We start from the raw sequence: 25,783 nt of genomic DNA, 5'->3' as shown, positions 1-25,783 counted from the left end.
ATTGGGCTGGCTTACTGCTCGTGGTTCAGTCCATTATCATCATGGTGAGACATGGCTGTGTGTAAGAAGACATGATGCAGGAGGTACCTGAGAGTTCTACATCTTGTCCTGCAGGCAGCAGGAAGTGGTTTGTCTCACTGGGTGTGGCTTGAGCATATTGGAGACCTCAAAGCCTACCTCCACGGTGACACACCTCCTCCAGCAAGGGCACACCTAATAGTGCTATTCCTTTGGGGGCTATTTTCTTTCAAACCACTACACCCACCATCCTAAACAGAGGAATAGATAGAGTCATGCCCCTCACCACCACCAAGGCCCTGCAGACCACCCTAACCAGAATCTTTCCCCTTTCTCCTAGGTTCCAGGGAAAAGAGGGCTGGGCCCCTGCTTCCTACCTAAAGAAGAGCAGTGGGGAGCCCTTGCCCCCAAAGCTGGGCCCCAGCTCATCTGCCCACTCGGGGGCCCTCGACCTGGACGGTGTTTCTCGGCAGCAGAACGCTTTGGGCAGGGAGAAGGAGGCGCTCAACAACCAGAGGGATGGCCGGTTTGAACGTCGCCTGCTGCCAGATGGTGATATTAAGCAGAGTGAGTAACACCCACCCTTGCTCCAGACAGCTGAGGTCTATCTAAGCTTAGAGTGCCTCCCACGTTGCCCTTATATCCTGCAGGTAAAAGTAAGAACTTGGAGACCTTGGGTCCCAAGGACCAGCAAACTACAGAATCTGAACAGTGTACTTACTGTTCCTTCCCTAGATTGTCTCACTGTGTCATGGTGATCCAGCTCCTCGGGTGTATCGGGGGTCTCCTGGTTAGCTCACCGACTCCTCCCACTGCTTTTGTTTTACACATAAAAATCAGAACAGCAGATGATGAGACCAAGGTCATTTACCTGGTAACCATGGGGCTGGGGGTTGAACCCAAGGTTCATACCCTTCCAGTCTTCTCCATGGCCTCATATGTGAACTGGAGGGAGAAAAGTCGACCCCATGTTGGGCCTGCTTCCACCACAGTGCTCCACCCACCTTGCTTTTCAGAGCTTCCCTGTGTATACTTTACTATATGAGTCTTCCCCACATACCAGAGAGCAGGGTTACTCAGGTGTCTGCCTTGTGCTTGGGACTGTGGCCTCAGCACAGTGCCCAGCATCCTGTGCTAGTCCTGAAGCAAGAATCTGTGGACAAAGGACTCCAGCTCCTCACAGGGACGAGGGCGCTGGGCTAAGTACCGTGTTCTCTGCACCATCTTAAGTGCGAAGAGTTTCATGGGTGCTACAGACCATGGCAGAGCACTGAGATTCTGGACTCTCATGGTCAAAAGCATAGTCCACTAATACTAGGGGACCAAATGCAAATCTCAAGTTATATGACTTTGTTAAGCTGTTCAGATACCAAATTAAACATCTTCTCCCCTGCACACACCAGTGGCTCATTTGATCTGGAGACTCATTGCCATTCTACACACTGTAGCGGTTTTGTGTCTACAGCTGAGATGCTGATACTTCATGCCGTCAAGGATCTCTGTCTCCTGCGTCTGTTTCGTGTTGCCCCCATCATTCAGTGTGGCCATCACTGTCCAGCCAGTGAAAGGCAGTGGGGAGTGGAGCAACTCAAATGTTCCACCTTCCCCCATACGCCGCTGGACTTAGTCACGTGGCAACCCCAGCTGCAAGGAAGTCTAGAAACGTGAGGCCTTATATAGACAGCTAACTGTCTCGGCTAAGACTCTGTTGTATTTTCTAATATTCTAGTAGATGTGGAAATCAGTATTTCACGTTACCCCAGCTGCCAGAGAGAGGTTCGCATTAGGCTAGTCCACAGAAAAGGACCTATGGCTCGGAATCCAACAGTAATTTTGTGCTGTGCTGGGATGAGTCCATGCTGTATGCCCTGCGTGGACAGTCTCCCTTTGCTGGAGGACCAGTGCCATTCATCTGTTCCCATGAAAAAAAAGGACCTGGGGAAGGCCATGTTAATGGAGGGTGCTGAGCCTCGCCTGAGGAGAGCATAGCCAGGCTGTTCTCACAAAGGCTCACAAAAAGGCAAACACATGGCTCCTGGGATGGGGGAAGGGATAAGACCCCACCTGGCTCCCACAGCTGGGGATCTGTCTGTGGAACTCTGCATGTGAGTGAAATCTTGTTTCCCCATAGGATCACCAAAGATGAGGCAAAGACCCCCTCCTCGCCGGGACATGACCATTGTAAGTGTGTACTTGCCTTAGGACCCCATTCCCTTGGCCTGGGGCCTGCCTGGGTTACCCAGCAGACCCCACATATTCTAGTACTTTCCAGGCAGTCCTTTTTCATGAAGCAACTTCTGTGAAGCAGGCCCAAGCTTAGGAGCACAGGTTTGTCTGTGGTGACATTCTGGTATTCTGATCCATTTTTAACTCTCTAAGTCCATTTATTTATTCATTAATTTACTTATTTATTTATAGGCAGAGTCTCACTATATAGCCCTAGTTAGCCTGGAACTCTCTGTGTAGACCAGGCTGGCCTCAGACTCTCAAGTTTTGCCTGCCTCTGCCCCCTGAGTGCTGAGTTCAAAAGTTTGCACCACCATGCCCTGCCTGTAGGTACCTTTTTAACCAGTGTGCATTGAGCATCCTTAATCCAAAAACCTCAAATGCTTCAAAATCTTGACACTTTGAGCCCCAACATGATACCAAAAGAGTGGAATGAAGATTTCATACCTGACCTCACATGTTGGACCTCAGTCAAAACACAGGTGCACTAAAAACATCTGTCATCAAATGTTACACCTGGCCTTTCTTTGAGCCTCCTTCCCCGCCTTCCAGTCCTAAATATACACGAAGCATAAATGTATTTTGTGTTTGAACTTGGATCCTAGCCCCCAAGATGTCTTACTATGTAAACAAATATTCAAACTGTAAAACACTAGTGATCACAAGTAGTTTGGAAAGGGGCCTTTTTGAACATGTCTGCCACTTCTTGGGTCCCTGTCCTGTACCATAAATGTGCCAGGTGCTTCACTCGATAGCAGGTTTACATCGTGGCAAGGGCCAGTAGAGTTAGGATTCCTGTTTTACAGGAGATGAAGTGGTAGGCTGGAGAGATGGCTCAGCCGTTAAGAGCACTGCCTGCTCTTCCAAAGGTCCTGAGTTCAATTCCCAGCAACCACATGGTGGCTCACAACCATCTGTAATGAGATCTGGTGCCCTCTTCTGGCCTGCAGGCATACACGCAGACAGAATATTGTATATATAATAAATAAATAAATAAATAAACAAACAAACAAACAGGAGATGAAGTGGAGGCTTGACACGGCCCTTCACCAGCTTTCCAGCCCACGTGGGCCTGACTCAGAGACCTGTGGTCTTCCACAGCCTCGCTGCCTCTTACCTCCAGACACGCTTGTGTTTTCCCAGATTCTCATAATGAACCTGGATGTCCCACATTGCTCCTGTTTCTGTAAATTTGAAGGGAAAGCGAGACCCCCAACAAGGAGGTGACAGTCATATCCTCTTTGTTTGCCTCCAAGATGCTAATTAGGCTTCCCAGCACCCCTTCAGCCCTGACGTTGTGTACCCCCAGTCTCTTCATCCCACCCTGACTCAGTCTGCCCTGTGTGTAATCCTGCCAGCCTCGAGGCCTCAACCTGCCGAAGCCTCCCATCCCACCCCAGGTGGAAGAAGAGTATTACACCATTGCAGAGTTTCAGACCACCATCCCAGACGGCATCAGCTTCCAGGCCGGCCTGAAGGTCGAGGTGAGCACACCTGCTGTGGTTCTTTATTCTTAGCGCGGCCTTCTGTCTTTTTACTTCCTGCTGTGGGGGAGGGGAGACGAGGTTAATGGCTTTATTAAGGTATGATTATACCTTCGTAATCACATTCCAAACTGTTAGCCAACTTGAGTGTAAAATCAGGGGTTTATTTTATTCAGTTCCATAACCATCACTACCCTCTGGTTCTAACATCCTTAGCAGACATCCTGTCTGTCCCTTCAGCCAGCACCGCCCAAAGTGGAATTATACAATATATGGCCCCCGTGTAGCTGGCTTCTTTTTCCGTTTCTTTTTTAAATTTTTATTTATTTTTATGTGGATGAGTGTTTTGCCTGCCTGTCTAGGTATCTCGTGTCTGTGGAGGCCAGAAGAGGGCATCAGATCCCCAGGGGCTAGAGTTACATACACATGGCTATAAGCTGCCATGGAGGTGCCAGAACTGAACCTGGGTCCTCTGGTAAAATAGCCAGTGTTCCTACCGCTGAGCCATCTTTCCAGTCCCTCTCTTTTCCTTTTTAAAAGGATTTATTTATTGTGCATGTGCCCATGGCTCTCACTGCATGTGGAGGTCATTGGACTATTTTTCCACAAGTTGGTTCTCTCCTTGTTTCTGAGGCAGAGTCGCTCTGCTGCTGCTCTCTGTATGTGAACTTCCGGCCACGTCTCCTGTCTCCGCCTCCCTACTTGATAATGAAGCTCGATGGGAGGCCTGAGAGATCGATATCACCCTGTCTTACAGATGCAGCTCAGGGGGTGGATAAATGCTCATCTCAGGGTAGAGTTAGTAAGTGGTGGAGCGGGGACTCGAACTGAGATCTGTCTGGTTGCTTTCATTTCATTCTTGTGACCTTGCATTTGTTTCGTTCATCATAACACGTAGCTTCTGTCACCAAGAAGAACATGTTTAAGAACCAAAGCAGGAGACAGACATGGGTACATATGCCTTTAATCCCTGCATTCAAGAGGCAGAAGTAGTTCATCCTCTATGAACTGGAGCCAGCTTGTTTTCATAGAAAGTTCCAGGGCAGCACAGGCTACATAGTGAGATCCTGTCTCAAAAGAAAATAAATAAATAACCAAATGGCCAGATTTTCTATCACTCTTCTTTCCCTTGAGTGTCCTTATTGTCCCATTTTCCTTTCCTCACACTGTCTTAGTGATGGAGTTGAATTGCTGATGAAGGCTGTGTACCCAGCAGTGACATTAACTGTTCCCAGCATACTGGGTATAATAGCATGCCAGTCACCTGTTTGTTAGTCCCGCTAGACTCCCGCCTGTGCAGCGCATCTCTTCTTGGCCACCTTCCATCTGATTTGCTAGTGCAGCACCTACCAAGTGAGGTTGCATGCATTCACAAGGATGGTGCACTTTTGCTTGTTCAGGCATTAGTAAGTCCTGCCATTACTGTGGCTCTCATCATTCGAGTGGGGTAGCTCTGAGCTGAAACCCAGGACCTCAAGCCCCAGAGTTGGCTTCCTAGAGCTGACTCCATTGCTGCTGTCCCTCCTGCCAAGCCTCATTCCTTAAGACTCCTAGAACAGTTTCTCAGGCCAGGCTTGGCTCCTCCTAGGAGTCAGGGTCTGGCCGTCCTTAGAGCCCAGCCGCCTGCCCTCCGCTTTCCCCCAGCTGCTTACCTTCACTCTCACCCCCATATTCACCCTCTCCGGAACCCTCTGCCCAATCCTCAGCCTTCCTGAGGTTCTGCTCTGCATTTGTAGAATGGGATGATGATCCCTGGATCACAGGAAGGTCATGAGCACCAGGTTTGCTGTGTATGACACCTGCTGGGGAATCTCTGGTGCTGGTTCTCTTAGGCCTGCCGTATACCAAAATACTAGACAGACTAGATTAAACACTGATTTTCCTTCTCGTGGTACTGGAGCTGAAGTCTAAGATGAAAGTGTAGCAGGATGGGTACCTCCTGTCGCTTCTTTCCTTGGTCTACACATAGTCACCTTCCTGTCTTGTCCTCACATGCAGTCCTTTACTCTGTTCCCAAATCTCTTCCTTGGAAGACATCAGTTTAGGTAACTAGAGCCTGCTCTTAGGACCCATTTCCACCCAGTGACCTCTTCAGAGGTCCTATCCAGATGCAGGGACATTTGGAGTGCTGAAGGAGGATGCTGTACATAGAACTTTGGGGGCACACTTCAGCCCACTGCATACAGTCTGTGTACTGTTCATCTCCCCAAGAATTCACTCATATGATACTAGATCAAAAAGACACAGGAGCCATCATATCTTTTTTTTTTTTTTTTTTTTTTTTTTTTGGTTTTTCGAGACAGTGTTTCTCTGTGGCTTTTGGAGCCTGTCCTGGAACTAGCTCTGTAGACCAGGCTGGTCTCGAACTCACAGAGATCCGCCTGCCTCTGCCTCCCAAGTGCTGGGATTAAAAGCGTGCGCCACCATCGCCCGGCTCGAACCATCATATCTTAAATAACATCAGCATTTCTCCCCACCATTCAGTCCAGTGGGTATGGGCGTGAGGGAGAGCTGGAGATAAGAGATGAAACTCCCTTTATCCCCTGAATGTAAGCATAGCGTATCATTGACCTAAGTGTGATTCCTGTGTTTAAAGATTCCTGTTTTTCATATGGCGTAGCTGCTATAAATGCCAGCTCCTCTAGTCTCTAGTGTTCAGCCGAAGAAGCCAGGATCAAGGGTAGTTTCCCGTTCTGTGGCTTTTGTCTTGTACTTTGGCAGCAAATGGTGTTGATGGCCTTGTCTTCCCAAGCTGACCGGCAGCTATGCATGGATCCCTGTAGCTTCCCACCTCACAGAAGGGAAAGGGAAAGCCCAGGGTGCAGAGGGACTGGGTGTCAGTCAGTACCCCTCCCCCAAAGGTGCCTTCTAAGGCACGTCAGCCATATCTTTCAAAGGGTCCTCGTCACAATCCAGAAGTGGACAAGAACCTGATAGATATGGCAGTGAACACCTATAATCCCAGCTGGTCAAGTGGCTAAGGCAGGATGGTGGCTTAAGCCAAGAATTAGAAGCTAGACTGGGCAATGTAGCAATACCCCCATCTCAAAAGTCAATATAAATGAGAACCCACCTTAATGAGGTGTCCTGATACAGTGTCCGTAACTGCTTCTATCTCTATCTCTATGTTCTATTTCTGTGACAAAACACCATCAACAAGGCAACTTATAAAGCATTTGGTTGGGTTTACAACCTCAGAGGTTTTAAGAGTCCATGATGGCGGAGCAAAGGCATAGCAGCAGGAACAGCTAAGAGCTCCCTTCTTTTTTTTTTTTTAAATATGTATTTATTTTGTATCCAATATTCTGTCTGTGTGTATGTCTGCAGGCCAGAAGAGGGCACCAGACCTCATTACAGATGGTTGTGAGCCACCATGTGGTTGCCGGGAATTGAACTCTGGACCTTTGGAAGAACACGCAGTGCTCTTAACCACTGAGCCATCTCTCCAGCCCGAGAGCTCCCTTCTTGATCTGCAAACAAGAGGCAGAGAGAGAAAGAGGGAGGGAGGGAGAGACAAGTCTTTTGAAACCTCAAAGCCCATCCCCACTGACACACTTTCTCCAACAAGGTCACACCTCTTATTCTTTCCCAAATTATTCCATCAACTGAGGACCAGGTATTCAAGCATAGAGAGCCTATGGGGGTCATTCTTATTCAGCCTAGGTAGACCTAGACCTGGTAGGCGAATTTGCAGAGTCAGAATACAGCTTTCGGGGTACCTGTTTCATGTAGGTTCTTTCCTAAATTGTGGACCCTACCCGGGAAGTGGCTTCAGACCTACTAAGTACCTTTCCTGTTCCACTCCTAGGTGATTGAGAAGAGCTTAAGCGGTTGGTGGTACATTCAGATGGAAGATAAGGAGGGATGGGCCCCAGCAACCTTCATTGACAAGTACAAGAAGACCAGCAGTGCCTCAAGGCCCAACTTCCTGGCTCCCCTGCCTCACGAGATGACTCAGCTCCGGCTTGGGGACACAGCCGCAATGGAGAACAACCAGAGTCCAGAAGCAGTGGGGCCCTCCAGACCCCTGCCTGAGGCCCCACATGGTCCTACGGACTCTGGGATGCTGTGGTCCAAGGACTGGAAGGGGGGGAAGGAGGCCCCAAGAAAGGCATCTTCGGATCTGTCTGCATCAGCAGGCTATGAGGAGATCTCAGACCCCACACAGGAGGAGAAGCCCAGCCTCCCTCCACGCAAAGAATCCATCATCAAATCTGAAGAGGAGCTGCTGGAGAGGGAGAGGCAGAAGTTGGAGCCACTCCGGAATTCCTCCCCCAAGCCCCCTGGCATGATTTTGCCAATGATTCCAGCCAAGCATGCTCCGCCAGCCCGGGACAGTAGGAAGCCAGAGCCCAAACCTGACAAAAGCAAGTTGTTCCCACTAAAAAATGACATGGGGCTCGAATGTGGTCACAAGGTGCTGGCCAAGGAAGTGAAGAAGCCCAACCTCCGTCCTGTCTCCAGGTCCAAAGCTGAGCTGCCTGAGGAGAAGGCAGAAGCCACTCCCCAGAATCTGTTCTTGAAGTCTAGACCTCAGGTTAGGCCCAAACCAACTCCTTCCCCCAAGACAGAGCCAGCTCAGAGTGAAGATCAAGTGGACATACATAACCTCAGGAGCAAGCTCAGACCTGCCAAGTCCCAGGAAAAAGCTGTATTAGACGGGGAGAGCCACCATGCTGCTGGGAGTCACGACACAGCCCTCAACCGAAGCTTCCTTCCGGTAGAGGGACCTGGCCGTGGTCAGGACAGGTCTGGCCGGCAGGATGGACTGAGTCCAAAGGAGTCACCCTGCAGAGCCCCTCCCAGGCCAGCCAAGACCACAGACCCTGCACCTAAGAATTTGCCTGTGCCTGGCCAAGAAGCCACCCAGCAAAGACCTGTGGTCCCACCACGGAGGCCCCCACCCCCCAAGAAAACCTCCTCATCACCGTTGTCTTGTAGGCCCCTCCCAGAGGTCAGAGGGCCACAGCGTGAAGCCAATGAAAGCAGAGCTGTTCCTGTCCCAGGCCGGGCCCTCCTGGTCCCTCCGAAAGCCAAACCCTTCCTCTCTAACTCCTCAGAGGGCCAAGATGACATGCGAGGCAAAGGTGGGCTGGCGCCACGCATAGCTAGCAAGGTGGGAGAAAACAGAGAGAAAGCAGCCCCCTTCCTCAATGCCGATGGCCCAAAGGACTCACTGTATGTGGCTGTGGCCAACTTTGAAGGAGATGAAGACACCAGCAGCTTCCAGGAAGGGACAGTGTTTGAAGTTCGGGAGAAGAGCAGCAGCGGCTGGTGGTTCTGTCAGGTCCTCAGCGGGGCTCCTTCCTGGGAAGGCTGGATTCCTTCCAACTACCTCCGGAAGAAACCTTAGCTTCCCCCACCCTGCCCAGAGAGACCCCGCTGTCCCTGCTGGCCTCTCCCACGTATTTAATACGCATCTTAATTTATCAGTCTCCACACAGTTTCAAGGAAGGAGGCCATTGGGGTGCTGTGGAAAATGCTTGGTGCGATGATGTCCTGTTGCCGGGGTCTGATTCTCCTGTTGTGGTGCCCCCAGAAGGCTAGAAAGCCAGGTAGAAACCACATCAGCATCTTTCTCTATAGTGGTACCCATCCTCCTAGTCAATGGTATTGTCACCCAGGAGCAGGACCGCGACACTCTCAGACCTCCAGGGCTGATACTGTCACCTGGAGAGCTTCCAGACTGCACCTCGGTGCTCAGAGGTGGCACAGAGGGACAGCCCACATAGTCTGTGACAACTCACTTTTCCGTGTTTCTAGAAGCCCAGTAGTGGCTTTGTTCACTGTTCCCAGAATGCCTGGTCCTGGAAGAACTGCATCCTGAAGAAATCAGTTTCCAGGCTTTCTGTTTCTAAGTCCTGACCAGATGCAGCTGCCTGGAGTGGTCCTGGAGATTTACTCGGTCATCCCACCTCCTGTCTGCCTTGGACCGTGGTCAGTCCTAATGGGGCATGCTCCACCGCTGCAGCCTCTGGTCCGTCTAGGACTCTTAAATTACAGTTCCTGCCCACCTCCCCCAGTCCCTAAAACAAGAGTCTCCAAGTTTGTTTAAATAAGGGGCCTTCACAAGGCACACAGCCTATGAGAGCTTCTTTGCCCACTAGGTGCCAAACTGTCCTTGGCTTTTTGCTTTCACGTCCAAACCTTCAACCAGCCCCCACTATTCCATCACACCCATTTTCTAGAAGAGGAAACCCGGGCTCTACAGGCCCCAGGACATACTAGCTAGGAAGAGGAGGGAGGAGGGAGTTTGAGTTCAGGCTTGCCTGGACTCTTCTCCCAGCAAGAACAAGCCAGTGAGGGAAGAAATAGGGGTTGACTGGGAACCTCCTTATGGTATAAGTCAGGGGACAGCAGTGACTACCCTAGACTTGTAGCTGCTACTCCAGGCCAGGGCATGCCCTGGATCCTTAGTAGCCGGCACAGAACTTGTAGGCTGGCACCCCATGTGTGGAAGGGGAATACAGAAAGCTGAGACAGTGTCCCTCGGTGGTTTGAAGGGGGCTCTGGTGACTAAGGACCAGCAGCTGGGGTGGTGGAAAACTGAGCAGCGCAGCAGTAACCACAACTCTTGCCTGGGTAGGCATGGCTTCTTCCTGTAGAGCAGTCGCCCCAGGCTGGCGTGGCTTCCCAGTGAGCAGTTTGCTTTTTTAATATTCTTTCCCGGGGAGAAGCCCAGGGTAGACCATCCCTATTTTGACTAACAGACTTAACTGAGACCTCAAGAGGTCTGCTTAGCTACTACAGGGCTAAAAACAACTCAGATTTCTAACTCCCGGCCCAGAACAACTTGTACCTGTGAACAGGTTTCCTTTAAAAGAGGGGCGGGGTGGAGAGAGCAGAAGACCCTGCAGAAGAGGCCGCCCTGTCCTGCTCTACATCTCCCCCAGAAATCTCTCTCACACACGCACCTTTTTTTTTTAACCCGTGCTTTAGGAACCACAAAACCCCCTTTCCCGAGATGTGTGCATCTTACCTGCAGTGCCAAAGATTTTGTGCAAGCAGATCTTTTCTGCACCCTCCCCAGGCCCCTCTCTGTGCCCCTCTGACTCTGGCTGCTGTCCTTTGACCCATGGTGGCACCACGAGGCTCTTCCTCTGCTTAGCCCCACCCCCAGAATACTGGCCAGGGCGTCTGGAGACAGCCCCAGGTAGGGAGAGGGGAGGCTCTGCGAGTCTTAGCACTTCTTCAAGGCTACACACACACACCACTGTGCATGAAGTCTCCCAGCTTTTGTTTTGTTTTTTGAGGACACCTTCACTTGAATAGCTTTCACGAAGCTGTTTCACAGGTCTTTGAAGAAGCAAAGGGTTTTTTTTTTATTTTTGTTGTTGTTTTGTCTTTATGTGTTGTTTTATTTTTCTTGTTTGCATTTGGCTCTCCGTAATCTTTTCAAGTAGTCTACCAGTCCCTCCTTTGCAGCAGGTACTAGATTCTGCCTTTTGTCCTCGCCTTGTGCTGATGTGAACTGCAGGTGTGCAAGGTGCATTCTCTGGTCACTGTCCTTTTCGTGGGTCGCACGCACAGCCTGAAGATTCCTGGGACAAGCTCCATCAGGCACAGTGGTCGTCATTGCTCTGGTCATCCGGAAGTGAGTGGGTCTGCAAAGCCAGTCACTCCTCTGGGATGAAGCCTATGCCAGACTTCCCTCCATCCCTGCCTTGGAAAACTTCCATGGTAACAATGGGCCAATCACAGACCAGATCACCAACACAAACCTGCCGCCGTCCATCCACCTACCCCCTTAACTAATCTGCACATCAGCCCTGTGATCAAGGATCAGCACCAATATTTAATGAGAAAGTTAAGGTGTGAAGGGTATTGACATATCCAGCCTTGTCCAGATCCTGGCCACCAGCAGAGAAATGTGTATAGTCTTTGCAGGCAATCAGTGACCCAGTTTCTGAATTTAGGTGTTACCCCGGTATCCTCCTGGCCAAACATTGGTCACCTGCCGGATGGCCCCTGTGGATGGCCCCTGCTCTCTGGCTCCATGACTTCATTGTTTTTGTCCAAGAGCAAGTGTAGTGAAGACCTCTGGAGACCTGGACTTGAAAACAGTTGCTTGCTGAAATGAGACTTTGCTGATATTTTCTGGCCAGAGTTACTCTTGGCCACTTGTGTTTATAGCATGGCCCCAGTCCCAGGCAAGGGGAGGGAGGTCTGAGCTCCAGCTACTTTATATCCTGCCAGGAAATGGCTAGAGCCATGCCAGGCGTTCATGGTCACTTTCAGCCTCTGCCACCGGGCTGCTTCACAGAGTAGATTTCTACGGCTTGACCTGAAACTGTTTCTGAACCCACTGGGGACTTGGGTGGTAGGTGGAAAGTAGAGGGCACATGTGCCTCGGTAAAGAACAGGTGCCAAATCTCCCCAAGACTTAAGGATGGTCCAGTGTTTGCTCTGAGAGAGAGGAAGAAACTGCCCCTACCCTCTCAAAGCTGCCCACCGGAGGTGCGGTGCAGCAGGAAAGCGCTGGCCCACATTCACGGGACTCCCACGCCATCCTAGCATCAAGATAAGAACATTAATCAGTGTCTCTGCTCCTGTCCTTCCATTAAGCTCTTCAGTGTTGACATAGTCTGCACCTTGGGAAGCCTTGCCATTTCTTTGAATAGTATGGCAATCTCAACCCCTTCCCTGGCTGTCTAAACTGGCCTTCAGGGTTTTTCTGTGTACTGCAGACAGCCACATCCTACTGCAGACCAAAGATTCAGAGGGGCGTGGACTGAATCGGTAGGAAGTGAATTTACATCAAGGCGTGAAGCCTTGCCTTTGCTTGGAAGAATAGCTCCTAACTTGCTAGGGTTCTAGCAGCTGGACTGACCTGACCCCAAGCAGAACTAGAGTTAAGACAATGGTTCACACTTGTCGCCTGCTCATGGGCCACCTTCTGACCTCCTGCTCTGGGCAGGGATACCTGGTCTCCGGTGCTATCTAGTTGAGGTACCAAGCCCCTCATATGTGAGTGTTCCATCTTCCTGTCTCCATCTTCTTCTCCACAATAAGCCAGTCGGAAAGAGGGCTTAGCTTTCATCCTTCTACAGACCAGACCTGGTACCATCGCCAGTGGCCTTCACTCTCACTTCTCTGCTTTACAGAGCAAAGGTGCCCCACCAGGCTTACTACAGCAATAAGCAATTCTAATGCAACGGAGGTGTCTGTATTATGCCCGTAATGCCTTTGTGCCCTGTAATTATTAGTAGCGTCTCTCTTACTGGGGGAGTGTGATAAACTGTGGTCACTTTAGCCATACACAGTTCCTGTTTCAGGGCCACTGAGGAGCTCGGCTGCTTCTGGCATCCCTCCAGGAACAGTGGGCTCTGGGCAGTGTGACCTATTGTATGTGTCCACCCATAGATGGTGCTGGGGACCCCTGGGTTCTCAGCTCCTCTCACACCCCCTAGGCCGACTGACAGATCCTAGTGTTGGCGTTTGTTTCCTGTGAGTTTTTATTGTGAGGGGGCAGTGGGTGAACACCTAGCTGTAGCATGTAGAGACTATATACCATTAGACTTTTGGTTTTTTTTAATAATAATAAAAAATGCTTGACTGGTTTCAAGCTTCATTGTAAATGTGGAATGTTCGTGGGTTTCATTTGGCTGAAGGAGATGCATGGTTTCCTGCCCTGGTGTCTGGGCCTGAGATCTTTGCATCTGAAGACTAGAAATGAATGCAAGCTGTTTAGGCATTGCCCAGAAACAGAAGTTACTCTTTCCTGGGCCTGGCACACCTTCAGTCTTTTAAATATGATAGCAATAAGAAAGCAAAACAAAAGCCAGCCTGGTGGTGGTGATTCGCAGCTTTAATCCCAGCACTCAGGAGGCAGAGGCAGATGGATCTCTGTGAGTTTGAGACCAGCCTGGTCTACAGAGTGAGTTCCAGGAGAGCCAGGGCTGCACAGAGAAACCCTGTTTCAAAAACCAAAACAAACAAACAAAAAGCAACCTTATATCTGTGAGGTATCTCAGTTCAGTTCTGCCTAAAGATTAGAACTGTCACCTGGCCAGGGAGTCTTGTTCCTGTTGACACTGCCTTCTGGTGAGCAAGAGTGCAGGAGAATGAATCATGCAGCTATCACTGAGTACAGGACTCCCAGGTTCTCTGTTCACAAGGGGTGTTTATTCTCGAAGACAGAGACAAGGCAGTCTTGGGAAGAAATCCAAGGGCATTTGCTACCCTGTGTCCTAGAGCCTTTGGCCCTTCCATCTTCCTGTTTTTCACAAACTTTAAGTGTACCAAAGTATGTTTGTGGGATATCTGCCTCTTAGCTTGACCTGAGAAGTGTTCTCTAGCCAGTTCTATTTGGGTAAATTTGCATAAGGGCAGCCTAGGCAGTTTGGATGTTCACCTTATTAGACCTGGATAGAGGTGGGCAGTCCTTGGGCTTCCCACAGGTCAGGGAACCCTGATTGCTCTTCGAGCAGATGAGGGAGGGGGACTTGATCGGGGGAGGGGGAGGGAAATGGGAAGCGGTTGCGGGGAGGAGGCAGAAATCCTTAATAAATAAATAAATAAATAAATAAAATAAAAATTTGCATAAGGGCTCTGCCATGTCCCTTAGGCACATGGACGCACTGGCAGTGGGCAATGAGGAGAAAGAGGCATCGGATACTTAATGGAACTTAACCCAGTGTTTCCATACTGTATTCGATGAGAGTCCCCTTGTTCATGAGACGTTTTGAAATGCCACACAGAACAAGCTCTGCAGCTGCAGGGCCTGCGTTAACCATTTACAATGTCATGGTATACTGTTGTGTCCCTGTCTGAAGCCTCCAGCCTTCATGCCCATGTCCTGCTCCTACAGAGCAACATGGACGGGGTTGGGTCAGGGTTTCTATTTAGGAAAAAAGCAACAGATTCACCAGTTTTTCCCAGAACCCTCCCCCTCCGAATGCTTACTTGGAGAGACCTGTAGAAGTTCCTCAGAGAAGGTTCTAGATGCCTCAAAGTGCTTGTGTTGGAAGTGTATAGTAACTCAGTGATCCCAGAGAGCTGGCCTGGGCTATGCCCAGGCTTCTGTGAGCATGGATTTACTACAGTCCCTTCCTGTGTTTACCGTGGCACATTACACTTAAAGTTTATCATGTTGAGGCTGGAGAGATGGCTCAGTGGTTAAGAACACTGACTGCTCTTCCAGAGGTCCTGAGTTCAATTCCCAGCAACCACATGGTGCCTCACAGCCATCTATAATGAGACCTGGCTCCCCCTTCTGGCGTGCGGTTATACATGGAATGAATGCTGTCTACATACTAAATAAATAAATCTTAAAAAAAAAAATAAGTTTACCATGTTGTGCTGGATTGCCGCATCCAGCCTTAGTAGAAGAAGAGGTGCCTAGTCTCACTGCAGCTTGCTATGCTGTGGCTGGCTGATATCCATAGGATGCCCTCTGCAACTGAAGAGAAACGGAGGAGGAGTATATGTAGGGGGAGTTGGCAGGAGAAGCACTGAGAACAGAGGAGGTAAGGGAAACTGTGGTTGAGGTGTAAAAGCAAATATATAAATAAAACAAAAACTGTTACTAGGCCTGTCCATAGAATATCAATTAAGCCAGTGTGATCACTTGGAAAGGACATAGCCCAGTGGGTAAAGGTGCTTGTAGCAGGCCCAGTGGCCTGAGTTCCAGGCTGGACCCACACTGTGGAAGGAGAGATTTGAGTAATGCGAGTGCAAGTTTTCCTCTAATCTCCATTCATGCACTGTGGCATAAGCATGTGCCCACATATACACATGCACATCACATACACGCAATAAATAAATTAAAGGGTACTAGAAACTTTTAAAAAATATACCGTGCTAGCTGGTTCCAGTGCAGCTCCGTGGCATTAAGCACGTTTTTACCACAGCCGCCACCATCTATCCACAGAACTTGTTCCTGCAACTGAAATTTCGTGCCCACTAATATAAGTCTCTGTTCTTCCCTCCCCTGGGTCCTAGCCCCTATTCTACCTTCTGTCTCTGCATGTTGACTCTCGAGGTACCTCACATACTTAGAATCACACGGTTGTCCTTTTGTGACTGGCTTATTTCATGCCACGGTGTCCCTATGGTCTGTCTAGCTATAGTACATACCAGAATTCCTTCCTTTTTCAGGGCTAAATAGTCACACTTTATGTGCCAGTTCCCACTTTCTTTAGCCATGTATCAGCGAGCACACGGGCTGCTTCTGTCTCTTGGCCATTGTGAATAATACTGCTGTAGACACAAGTATGAAGCCGAGCACATGACTCACACCTCTCGTCCCAGCACGATGGAGGCAGAGGCAGCTGAGCCGATTGCCGAGGGCTCTCCGTTAGTCTGGACTACATAGTGACTTCCAAGCTAGATTGGACTACAGAATGAAACCCTCTCTCAAACAAAGGGGAGCTGGAAAGATGGTTCAGCAGTCAAGAGTATGTACTGCTCTTGTGGAGGATCCAAGTTCAGTTCCCAGTGGCCACGTTGGGCAGCTCATAAGCACCTGTAACTCCAGGGGAGCTCATGCCCCTGGCATCCACGGAGACCTGCGCAGACACACACAAATACACATAGTTAAAAACAAAACAGATCTTATAAATTGAGCCGGTAAGATGGCTTAGCAGATAAAGGAGTTTGACACTTCAGCCTGCTGAAGTGACCTCATGAGTTCAGTCCCTGGAATCCACAAAAAGGGGAAGGTGAGAACTAATTCTGCAGTGTTGTCTTCTGACATTCACATGGCCACTATGGCACACACACAAACATGTGCATGTGTGTGCACACATGCGAACACGTGCATATGCATGTGCATGCACACAGCAATAATAAAGATCCTAATTTTTGGTGGTGTTGTTGTTGTCTAGCCCTGGCTGTCCTGGAACTTGCTCTGTAGACCAGGATGACCTCAAACTCACGGAGATCCTCCTGCCTCTGCCTCTTGAATGCTGGGATTAAAAGCGTGTGCCACCATTGCCCACCTCTAAAGTTTAATTTTTTTAAAAAGATTTATTTATTTATTATGTATACAACATTCTGCCTCGATGTATGCCCACACGCCAGAAGATGGTGCCAGATCTCAGTACAGATGGTTGTGAGCCACCATGTGGTTGCTGGGAATTGAACTCAGGACCTCTGGAAGAGCAGCCAGTGCTCTTAACCTCTGAGCCATCTCTCCAGCCCCCTAAAGTTTAATTTTTTAAAGTGGGCAAATACCTGTTGAGGTCTTTGCTTTCATTTAGAATTATTGGACCAGTGATGATTCTGTGTGTGATATATACTGGTGGGTGCACTTGTGCAGAGGCCAGAGGACATCATCAGGTATCCTTCTCTGTCTCTCCCTCTCCATCCTAGCTTTTGATACAGTGCCTCTCATTGATACAGGAGCTTACGCATTTTGGCTAAGCCAGAGCCAATGAGCTCTTAGGACCGGCCTCCTTTCATCCCATGGTACTGGGATCACAGGCACTACAGGCCTTGCATGATTTCTGTGCAGCGGGCATTTCTTCACACTCGGCTGTCACCCCAACCCCTGTGCTGAAGTGTGTGTTTCCATAGCTCTCCGTTGTTCGTTTCTGACCACATTCTTGAATGAAAATGGTTGTTCAAATTTGAGTTTGTACCCACCTAGAGTTAATGAAGTTCTTATAGGACCCCAAGTATCTAGACTTCTATTATTTTGATTATGATGCCTATATGTGTGTGCCTATATATGTGTGTGTGTGTGTGTGTGTGTATAGGCACACACACACAAATCAGGCACAAACATCCTTCTTGTAGCTATCATAGAAATAAAATATGAGCACATTGCAGCTGAAGAGATAGTCCAGCAGTGAAGAGCACTAGCTGTTCTCCCAGAAGACTTGAGTTTGATTCTGTAGTGAGCTGCGTGGAATCACACCTGATGGAGATGTATAATCAACTCCTATGGCTAAAGTCTGACTTATGCCTGATCACGCAATGATCATCAGCTGCTTGCATATGCGTGGGCCTATGGGCAGTGCCCACCTGGCAATCCGGGATTGGCAGCCCATGCCTACTTAAGGGCTGGGAGAGGTTTGCCCGGAGAGGAAGGGAGAGGAGAGAGAGGGGAAGGGAGAGGAGAGAGAGGGGAAGGGAGAGGAGAGAGAGGGGAAGGGAGAGGAGAGAGAGGGGAAGGGAGAGGGGAAGGGAGAAAGAGAACGTGAATAAAGTCCTGGAATAAACTGCAGTGAGAAGAGCTCCGGTGTGTCGTGCGTCATCCTTGCGGGACGAGGGTGACCGTGACATGATTCCCCGCATCCAGACATCCTCTAACAATCTTCTGTAACTCTAGTTCAAGGGGGTTCAGTCCTATCTTTTGGTCTCCCAGAGCACCAGGCACAAACACGGCCCACAGACATATGTCTAGGCAAAATACCCACACACATAAATCATTATCTTTTTTAAACTATGAGTTACTGCACAGCTACTAAACTAAGAGTGTACCTTAACAACACTAATGTCATCAGTGTTGCTACTTATCGCCAATATTTGTGTATATATAGACATGTATATATATATTTTTACATATATTATGTCCCTCATCTTTGCTACAATTATCTCCCTATACACACTGACAGGTGAAGCCTTAGCGGGCAGGTGTTTGGAGTCTGCCTTTCTAGATATGCTGTACTGGGAGACTCACCTTACTGATGGAAATATCAGGAAAGTTTTGGTGAGGTAGCAAACCTTTTACTCTCATTTGGCACATGTATAACACTTTGGGATGAAGTCATACTTGGATCCTTTCTCCTCAGCCCAGGAAACTTGAAGTACCAATCTGAGGTCCCCATTCACTTGATAGTAGAGCTTGTTATTGGCGCCAACATGCAGACTCCTTAGAATTTACCCATCTGTATTTTAATGCTATCAAAATGAGAACCCGGAAGTCAATATTCTGATGTATAGCTCAGTGATAGGTTGCTTGCCTGGTACACACATGGCCCTGAGTTCCATGTCCAAAGCTATAAAAAGGAAAGAATATCACCATTATCCCTGAGAAGTTTCTCCTGACTCTTGCTTAGCCTGGGATGGAACATGCAGCCTCCCCAGCTGGGAACTCTTTGAGGGACCTCTGTGCTTCCTGTGGTGCCCTCTCTACAGGGCAGAGGGAGGCACAGGAGCTTGGGCAAGCTTTGGGTGATGCAGAAATGCCAGGCCACCCAGGATTTACTTTGGAATAAAACTGGCTCCCCAGTGACACACAGCAACCATGTGGCAGGACAGACAGACAGACACGAAGCTTCTCCTGCAGTTTCCTTCTCACCTCTAAATAGACAATAGGAAACAGAGCTTGGCAATTTCATCAATAATAGTTCACACATCACCATATGAAAACAAAGAAGAGGCCTGGCAGTGGTGGCACACGCCTTTAATCCCAGCACTCGGGTCTATGGCCATACCACCCTGAACGCGCCCGATCTCGTTTGATCTGGGAAGCTAAGCAGGGTTGGGCCTGGTTAGTTCTTAAATGGGAGACCGCATGGGAATACCGGGTGCTGTAGGCTTTAAAAAAATAAAAAAAAAAATCCCAGCATTCGGGAGGCAGAGGCAGACAGATCTCTGTGAGTTCAAGGCCAGCCTGGGCTACAAGAGCTAGTTCCAAGACAGGCTCCAAAGCTACAGAAAAACCCTGTCTCAAACCAAGAAAAAAAGAAAGCAAAGAAGAATGTGTCTTGCAGCAGAATACAAAGCTGACCTAAAAATTTAAGATAAAACTATAGATCTCGGAGAATATTGGCTTTAGTGGGCTGTTTGAGGCCAAACCCCAGTACCAGTCAGGAAAGAGAGAACCAAAGCAGTCTGTTACTAGGCCACAAGCAGTTAGCAGATGTTCCCAGGTGTGTTCTACTGACTGGGTGCACTATGAATCCAAACTAGACCCTGCCCAGCGTGCTCAGGAGAAAAACTGACCCTCACAAGGGCTACTGGCCTTCCTGACTGGTGAAGGACGAGTTTATTTATAAAAGCAAATTCTTCCAAGAAACTTAGGCTTCTCAAAACCTTTTCAACTAAGGATGAAGAAAGGCTGGGTCAGAAAAGTGTCTGCCATACAAGCTTGAGGGCTTAGCTCAGAATTCCAGCACCCACGTTAAATGCCTGCCATTGTAACCCAGTGCTGGTGAGGAAGAGACAAGCAGATAACCGGCCAGCTAGCCCAGCCTGGGAGCTGCAGGTTCCAGGGAGAGACTCTGTCTGAATAAACAAGGTGTTCCCCTGAGGAACAGTGCCCTAGGTGAAACTGTGACTTCTAAATGCACACACACACACACACACACACACACACACACACACACACTTCTTCAGATGGACTTGGTGGCATGTGCCTATAATCATAGCACTTTGAAGGCAGAGGCAAGAGAATTGCTGCAAGTTTGAAGTTAGCTTTATGTACGTTCTGAGTTCCAGGCCAGACAGGGCTCAGCAGGGTGATACTATCTCAAAAAACAAACAAGCAACAACAACAACAAAAATACACTTCAGCCTTTCTGCTCCCCATGGCAGGAGAGTGAGGTCCATACCTCTATAAAGTACTGTCTGTATTTAATTACCTTTTATTTTAGCCGTTGGTAAGTTTTTAATTAAGAAATACCTGTTTTAGAGGGAAAAGCCACTGAGAATTTCTCCATCCCCAGAACAGGAATAGAAAAGACCTTCAGACTATCTCAGTAGATGTTGAAAAAGCCTTTGACAAAATCCAACACCCCTTCAAGATAAAGGTCTTGGAGAGACAGGGATACAAGGAACATACCTAAATATAATAAAAACAATATACAGCAAGCTGACAGCCAATGCCAAATTAAATGGAGAGAAAAGACTATTAGAGACTAGCACACCTTCCTTCCTTCCTTCCTTCCTTTCTTTCTTCCTTCCTTCCTTTCTGCCCGCCTGCCTTCTCTTCCCTCCCTCTCTCCCTCCCTCTCCCCTCCTCCTCTTCCTCCCTCCCTCCCTCTCTTGCTGAGGCAGGATCTCACTACAAAGCCCTGGCTGACCTGGAACTGCTGTGTAGACCAAACTGGCCTTGAATTTAGAGCCCCCCTCCCCCACCCTAGTGCTGAGATTAAAGGCTTGAGACACCCACTCAAGTCTTTTCTTGGTCACTTTATTTTTTGAGACAGAGTTTCTCGCTGAACCTGAAAGCACCTGAACTAGGCTGGTGGGTCAGTGAACTTCAGGGATCTGCCTATCTCTAGCCATCTAAGGCTGGGGTTGCCAGCACCGTGCTGCCATGCCTGACTTGGGTCTGGAGCTCTGCCCTCAGGTCCTTGTGTTTGGGTGGCAGACACTGTACTGGCTCAGCCACCTCCCCATTCTAGAGTTCTCCATCTTCCCTATGAAAGCACTTTCAGGAAGGGGTGGGTACCAGACCGCAGGCTCACATGGCCAGTGTGAACTTCACCCATCTTTTCAGCATCAACTAAAATATCTTTCATCCTGGGCTGAAGACAAAGCTGCCCTGTGGGGACTGCAAGCGTCTTTACTGACAGGGCGACCAATGAAGAAGCCTTCTTCTAAAGACGGCCTCTGTCTGCCCATGGGGGAGACCCTGTAACTGTGTCCATCAGAGGCAGAGCTTACCCCTCCCCTCCAACAGGGAGTCAGCAACATCTGTTGAGAACATGCTCTTGGCTGGGCGTTTTCCTTGTACACACATCAGCTAGGAATGCAGGTCCCCTGTGCGGGCCCCTCTTCTCCAGTCCAGCAGACTCAAAAGCAGACAGACTTCCTGGAGCAAGGCTGCCTTGGAAAGAGAGGCCTGGGCTTCAAACCTTTATGGACAGCCCTGGAATTCTCACTTACGTGCCTGAGAGTGCAGAACAACCATCTTCTTTCTGGAATCTTCTCTAGGTCAGGCGGGTGGCTAGGAAGCTGGGGAAAAGTTAGGTGTGTTTATAGTGCAGCCAGGAAGCCTTGCTGCCAAGGACAGGTGACTCTGTGGGAGGTTACAGGACAGCTGCGAAAAATAAAGTGACTGAAGGGCCCAAAGCAGGAAAAAGGAATCTGTTTGTACAATACTTGAGAGGCCAAAGCCCAGTGCATGACGGAACCATTGTTAAAATTTGACCCGAGTGACCCTGTCCCTACATCCCACCTGTACTAGCTTTTTTCTTTCCATGTGTATTTTAAATAAATTAACTTAGGCATTACATGTGTCACTTTGACAGGAAGCTTTACAGCCATGACAATGATTGGAAAACTGTATAGTTTTCCATAAATTGGGGGGGAAAGCCCTAAGTGCAATGAAAATGAACTGGCGTCATGTCTCCAGCTAGGGGCTTAGTTGTGTATTAAGGAGTCTAACTCTGAGGCCTGCTTGTTCACTGTCAAGAGGCAGGGAAGTTAGCACGCTCTAGGAGGTGTTAAAAATGAGTTAACACCAAATGCAGATTGTATACATCATTAAAACAAAAGAACGGCAAGATCACTGCAAAGTAATAACTGCACCCTAACTCAGCACCAACGCATGCGCACTGGAAATGTCACTGAATTCACCTGCCCACACTTTAAAATATGTTGGATTCATTTTCATGGTTTGGTCAGGTCTGGAGAGCAAGAGCTACGCAGCCAGAGCCTGATGTAGTAGAAAATGAGGCAGAGGGGAGCAGCTTTCTAGAGGTCAGCAAGGCAGCCGGGGGCAGCACGTGTATTTCAGAACCGCTGAGTGACAGGTGAACAGGACAGATCATTTCAATCACCTTTCCTGGGTTGAGAGATAAATATTCTGTGAAGTCTATAGTTGAGATAATTTTGATTTTAATTGAAATTATTATAATGCCACTTAATTAAAATGAGACTTTTCAACTCTTTGTGTCAAAGGAAACAAAACAAGAATTCTTTCTTTATAGAGACGGTAGCTCTAACATGCGTCACCCTGCACTGTGATCCTGTTGTTTATGTGACTGTCACCTCCACCAGCATATGGGGAGAAACTGGGCTTATCGCTTCCCACAGCGTTTGCTGCAGTAATAGACCCAGGTGGGGGGGAAGTGCGCCAAGGAAAAAGGAGTCAAGAGAAAACCCTTGTTTTGTTTTCTTCGTGTGACATGGAAGTTAAACTGAGGTTGACAGACCCAAGATTTGGCCAGTAGAACACAGGCAGTGACAGCACCTGAGGCCTTGGGTTAGCGTCAGGATGACAGTCATTAGCAGGGCTGGAGTGGTCCACACAGTGCTGGGTTGTAACGAACACTTGATGGTGGCCGCCATTGCTGTCGTGACTGCATGACACATCATAAATAACTTATCTTGTTCAATACAATTAATAAAATTATCTTGTACAGAATACACCACTGGGCTAGGCAGTGTTGACACACGCCTTTAATTTCAACACTCAGGAGGCAGAGGCAGGTGGATCTCTGTGAGTTCAAGGCCTGTCTTGTCTACAGACCTCATTCCAGGACAGGCTCCAAAGCTGCAGAGAAACCCTGTCTTGAGAAACAAAAATAAAAACAAAACTTAGTCAGTAAGGACATATATTAACTATACATGATGAGTATCTTAGGACCCAGAATCACTTTGGAGTGCAGATTTTGAAATATTTGCATAAACACAGCGAGAGATGATGGGACCGTGCCTCACATGAGATTCAATCATGGCTCATCTACACATAACCTGATGGCAATTTTGTTTTACTTTTAAAAGCTTTGTTTACTTTGTTTTTAAATTATTTTTGTTTGTGTGTGTCCTTGTGTGTCTGGTGTATGTGTACACGTACATGCAGGTGTATGTCCTTGAGGAGGATGTTGGCCACCGTCCTATTCTATCTCTCTCGGCCTTATACCTTTGAGATAGGGTTTGTCTGAGTTTCATTTCCTGTCTCTGTGACGAATACCCTGACCAAACAGCTCAGGAAAAAGCATTATTCGGCTCACAGTTCAGGTACAGCCATCACTGCAGGGAGGCCAAGCTTCAGCCACAGCGCATCCATAGTCAAGAACAGCAAGTGAGTATACACACATGGCACTCAGCCCTTTCTCTGCACTTACACAGCCCAGCATCCCCAACATTCTAATCTCATTCTGCTGCTGTGATGAAAACACTCTAAGTGAAACTTGAGTGTTTATTTGGCTTACACGTCTAGGTTACTGTTTGATCAGAAGCATCACCTCAGCTCCCTAACACCCCTTATTCAAAAAGTCTGCGTTGTTTGCCCGGGGGCTTCACCCAGGCTCCTGACATAAGCTCCCTCCCCTGGGAGTTGCCTCAGTCTAAATTCCACCTCTGAGAAAGCCTGCCAAATGGTGACCCCTCCCCAGGGAGGGTCAAGGCCACTCCCATAGGCTATTTAAACTGCCCCCCAGAGAATGAACACGTGGTTACCTACTGTCTTCCCCTCTCCATGTTTCCCCAGGGCCACCTGGGAGTGAGGCCATCTATTAAACATGGGTGTTTTTTAATTTGGTTTAATTTGGTCTGATTGGAATTATTTACGTTGGTGGAGAGGTTCATCCTAAAGAAATACTTAACAGTTACACTGTTCATCACTGAGGAAAGTCAGGGCAGGAACCACAGAGGAACACTGCTTACTGGCTGTCTTAGCTAGGGTTTCAATTGCTGTGAAGAAACACCATGACCACGGCAGCTCTTATAATAGAAAACATTTAATTGTGGTAGCAGCTTACAGTTTCAGAGGTTGAGTGCATTATCATCAGGGCAGAGAGTATGATGGCAGGGAGAATGGCTTGTGCAGGCAGACATGGTGCTGAGAATCCTATATCTTGATTCAAAAGCAATAGGAAGTGAACTGAGACACTGGGGGCGGTACCTTGAGCATATATGAGACTTCAAAACCCTCCTGTGGGAGAAATCCCTGGTGGCCTGGAGCCAGAGGGTTAGCAAGCAAGCCCCCCCCCCGCCCCCACCGCCACACCCTCCCCCCACACCCCCACGCCCCCACACCCCCTCTGGCCATACCTGCCCTAGCTCTGGAGTTAGCACCCAGCCCTAATCCATCCTTTGTGTTACAGACATCTTTTGTTGCCCTATGTGAATCTTGTCTGAGAGTTTCCCATGGATACAAAGCATATGCAAAACTTGGTTGGGGCAACCCAGAAAACCACCATACTTCATGAATTGGGTATTTATTTGCACTTGGCGTTGTATTTTTGGAAGTTTCATTCAGGTTGTTTTGAGCATATGAAAACATATTGGTTAAAGTGTAAATACAGGGAAAAATAAAAATGCCATGGGTGGAGGGAAAGTGCTTCAGTCCACAGAGGCTGAGGATCCCTGCGGTTACTAAGGCTAAATTCATTCCCAAAGTATCTCTGAGTCTTCATTTCACAAATCCATGAGAACTCGTGCCACAATGCCCACAACACCCACCTAAACAGTGACACACAATTCTTCCAACAAGACTACACCTGCTTCAACAAGGCCACATCTCCTAATAGTGCCACTCCCTTTGGGGGCCATTTTTTCACCACACTGGCTAGCTCTCTGGCTCACTCATAGACTCATGCTTAAGAAGCTTTCTTATACAACCCAGGACCACTCACCTAAGCATGGTGCCTCCCACAGTAGGCTGGGCCCTCTTACATCAACTAAATATCAAGACAATTCCTCAACAACATGACCACAGGCCAGTCTGATCTAGGCAATTCCTCAGAGACTTTCTGTAAATGGAGACTGCACTTCATTTCCTGGCCACCCAGACCCAAATAATGACACAGAAACTATATTAATTACAACACTGCTTAGCTGATGGGTCAGGCATATTTCTAGCTAGCTCTTACATTGTAAATTAATCCGTTTCTATTAGTCTGTGTATTGCCACGTGGCCATGACATTACCTCTTTTTCTACATGTCTTGTTTCCTCCATGGCTGGTTAGCTTCTGCTTGACTCTACCTTCTCTCTCTCTCTCTCTCTCTCTCTCTCTCTCTCGTCTCCCTGCCTCAACGTCCCTCTTGCTGCCATACTGGCTAGGAGCTCTTTGCTTTGAGATCTGTTAAGCTGTCAGGGTTTAATCTACGAGCTGTTGCATTGTACACACACACATCTGTTTGTATTTCCCACCTATCTTTACTCTGCTAAGCCATTGGCCAAAACAGCTTTATTTATCAACCGATAAAA

At 48.5% G+C, this 25,783-nt stretch overlaps 1 protein-coding gene and 1 non-coding gene across 4 annotated transcripts in view; both read left to right on the top strand.

The window, feature by feature from the left end:
• The window catches only part of Sh3pxd2b (SH3 and PX domains 2B), an 83,784-nt gene extending 70,292 nt beyond the window's left edge, over nucleotides 1–13,492 (top strand). For all 3 annotated transcript variants that reach the window (XM_041676301.1, XM_041676300.1, XM_041676302.1), the window contains 4 exons: nucleotides 359–585; nucleotides 2,150–2,199; nucleotides 3,603–3,728; nucleotides 7,537–13,492. In XM_041676301.1, coding sequence (XP_041532235.1) covers nucleotides 359–585; nucleotides 2,150–2,199; nucleotides 3,603–3,728; nucleotides 7,537–9,081 — 1,948 coding nt within the window. In that variant the 3' untranslated portion in view covers nucleotides 9,082–13,492. The remainder of the gene's footprint in view (nucleotides 1–358; nucleotides 586–2,149; nucleotides 2,200–3,602; nucleotides 3,729–7,536) is intronic.
• A 5,605-nt stretch (nucleotides 13,493–19,097) lies between these two features.
• LOC121464079 lies at nucleotides 19,098–19,216 on the top strand. Its single transcript, XR_005976483.1, has one exon. It is a non-coding gene; the product is annotated as a 5S ribosomal RNA (ribosomal RNA).
• Nucleotides 19,217–25,783: the final 6,567 nt, after the last annotated feature.

This window comes from Microtus oregoni, unplaced genomic scaffold (genome assembly GCF_018167655.1).
Source record: "Microtus oregoni isolate MIOR12 unplaced genomic scaffold, Mior012 000027F_ref0000203, whole genome shotgun sequence".
NCBI classification, from domain to species: domain Eukaryota; kingdom Metazoa; phylum Chordata; class Mammalia; order Rodentia; family Cricetidae; genus Microtus; species Microtus oregoni.
Note: the sequence above shows the minus strand (reverse complement) of the source record. Positions and strands in the feature narration are given on the sequence as shown.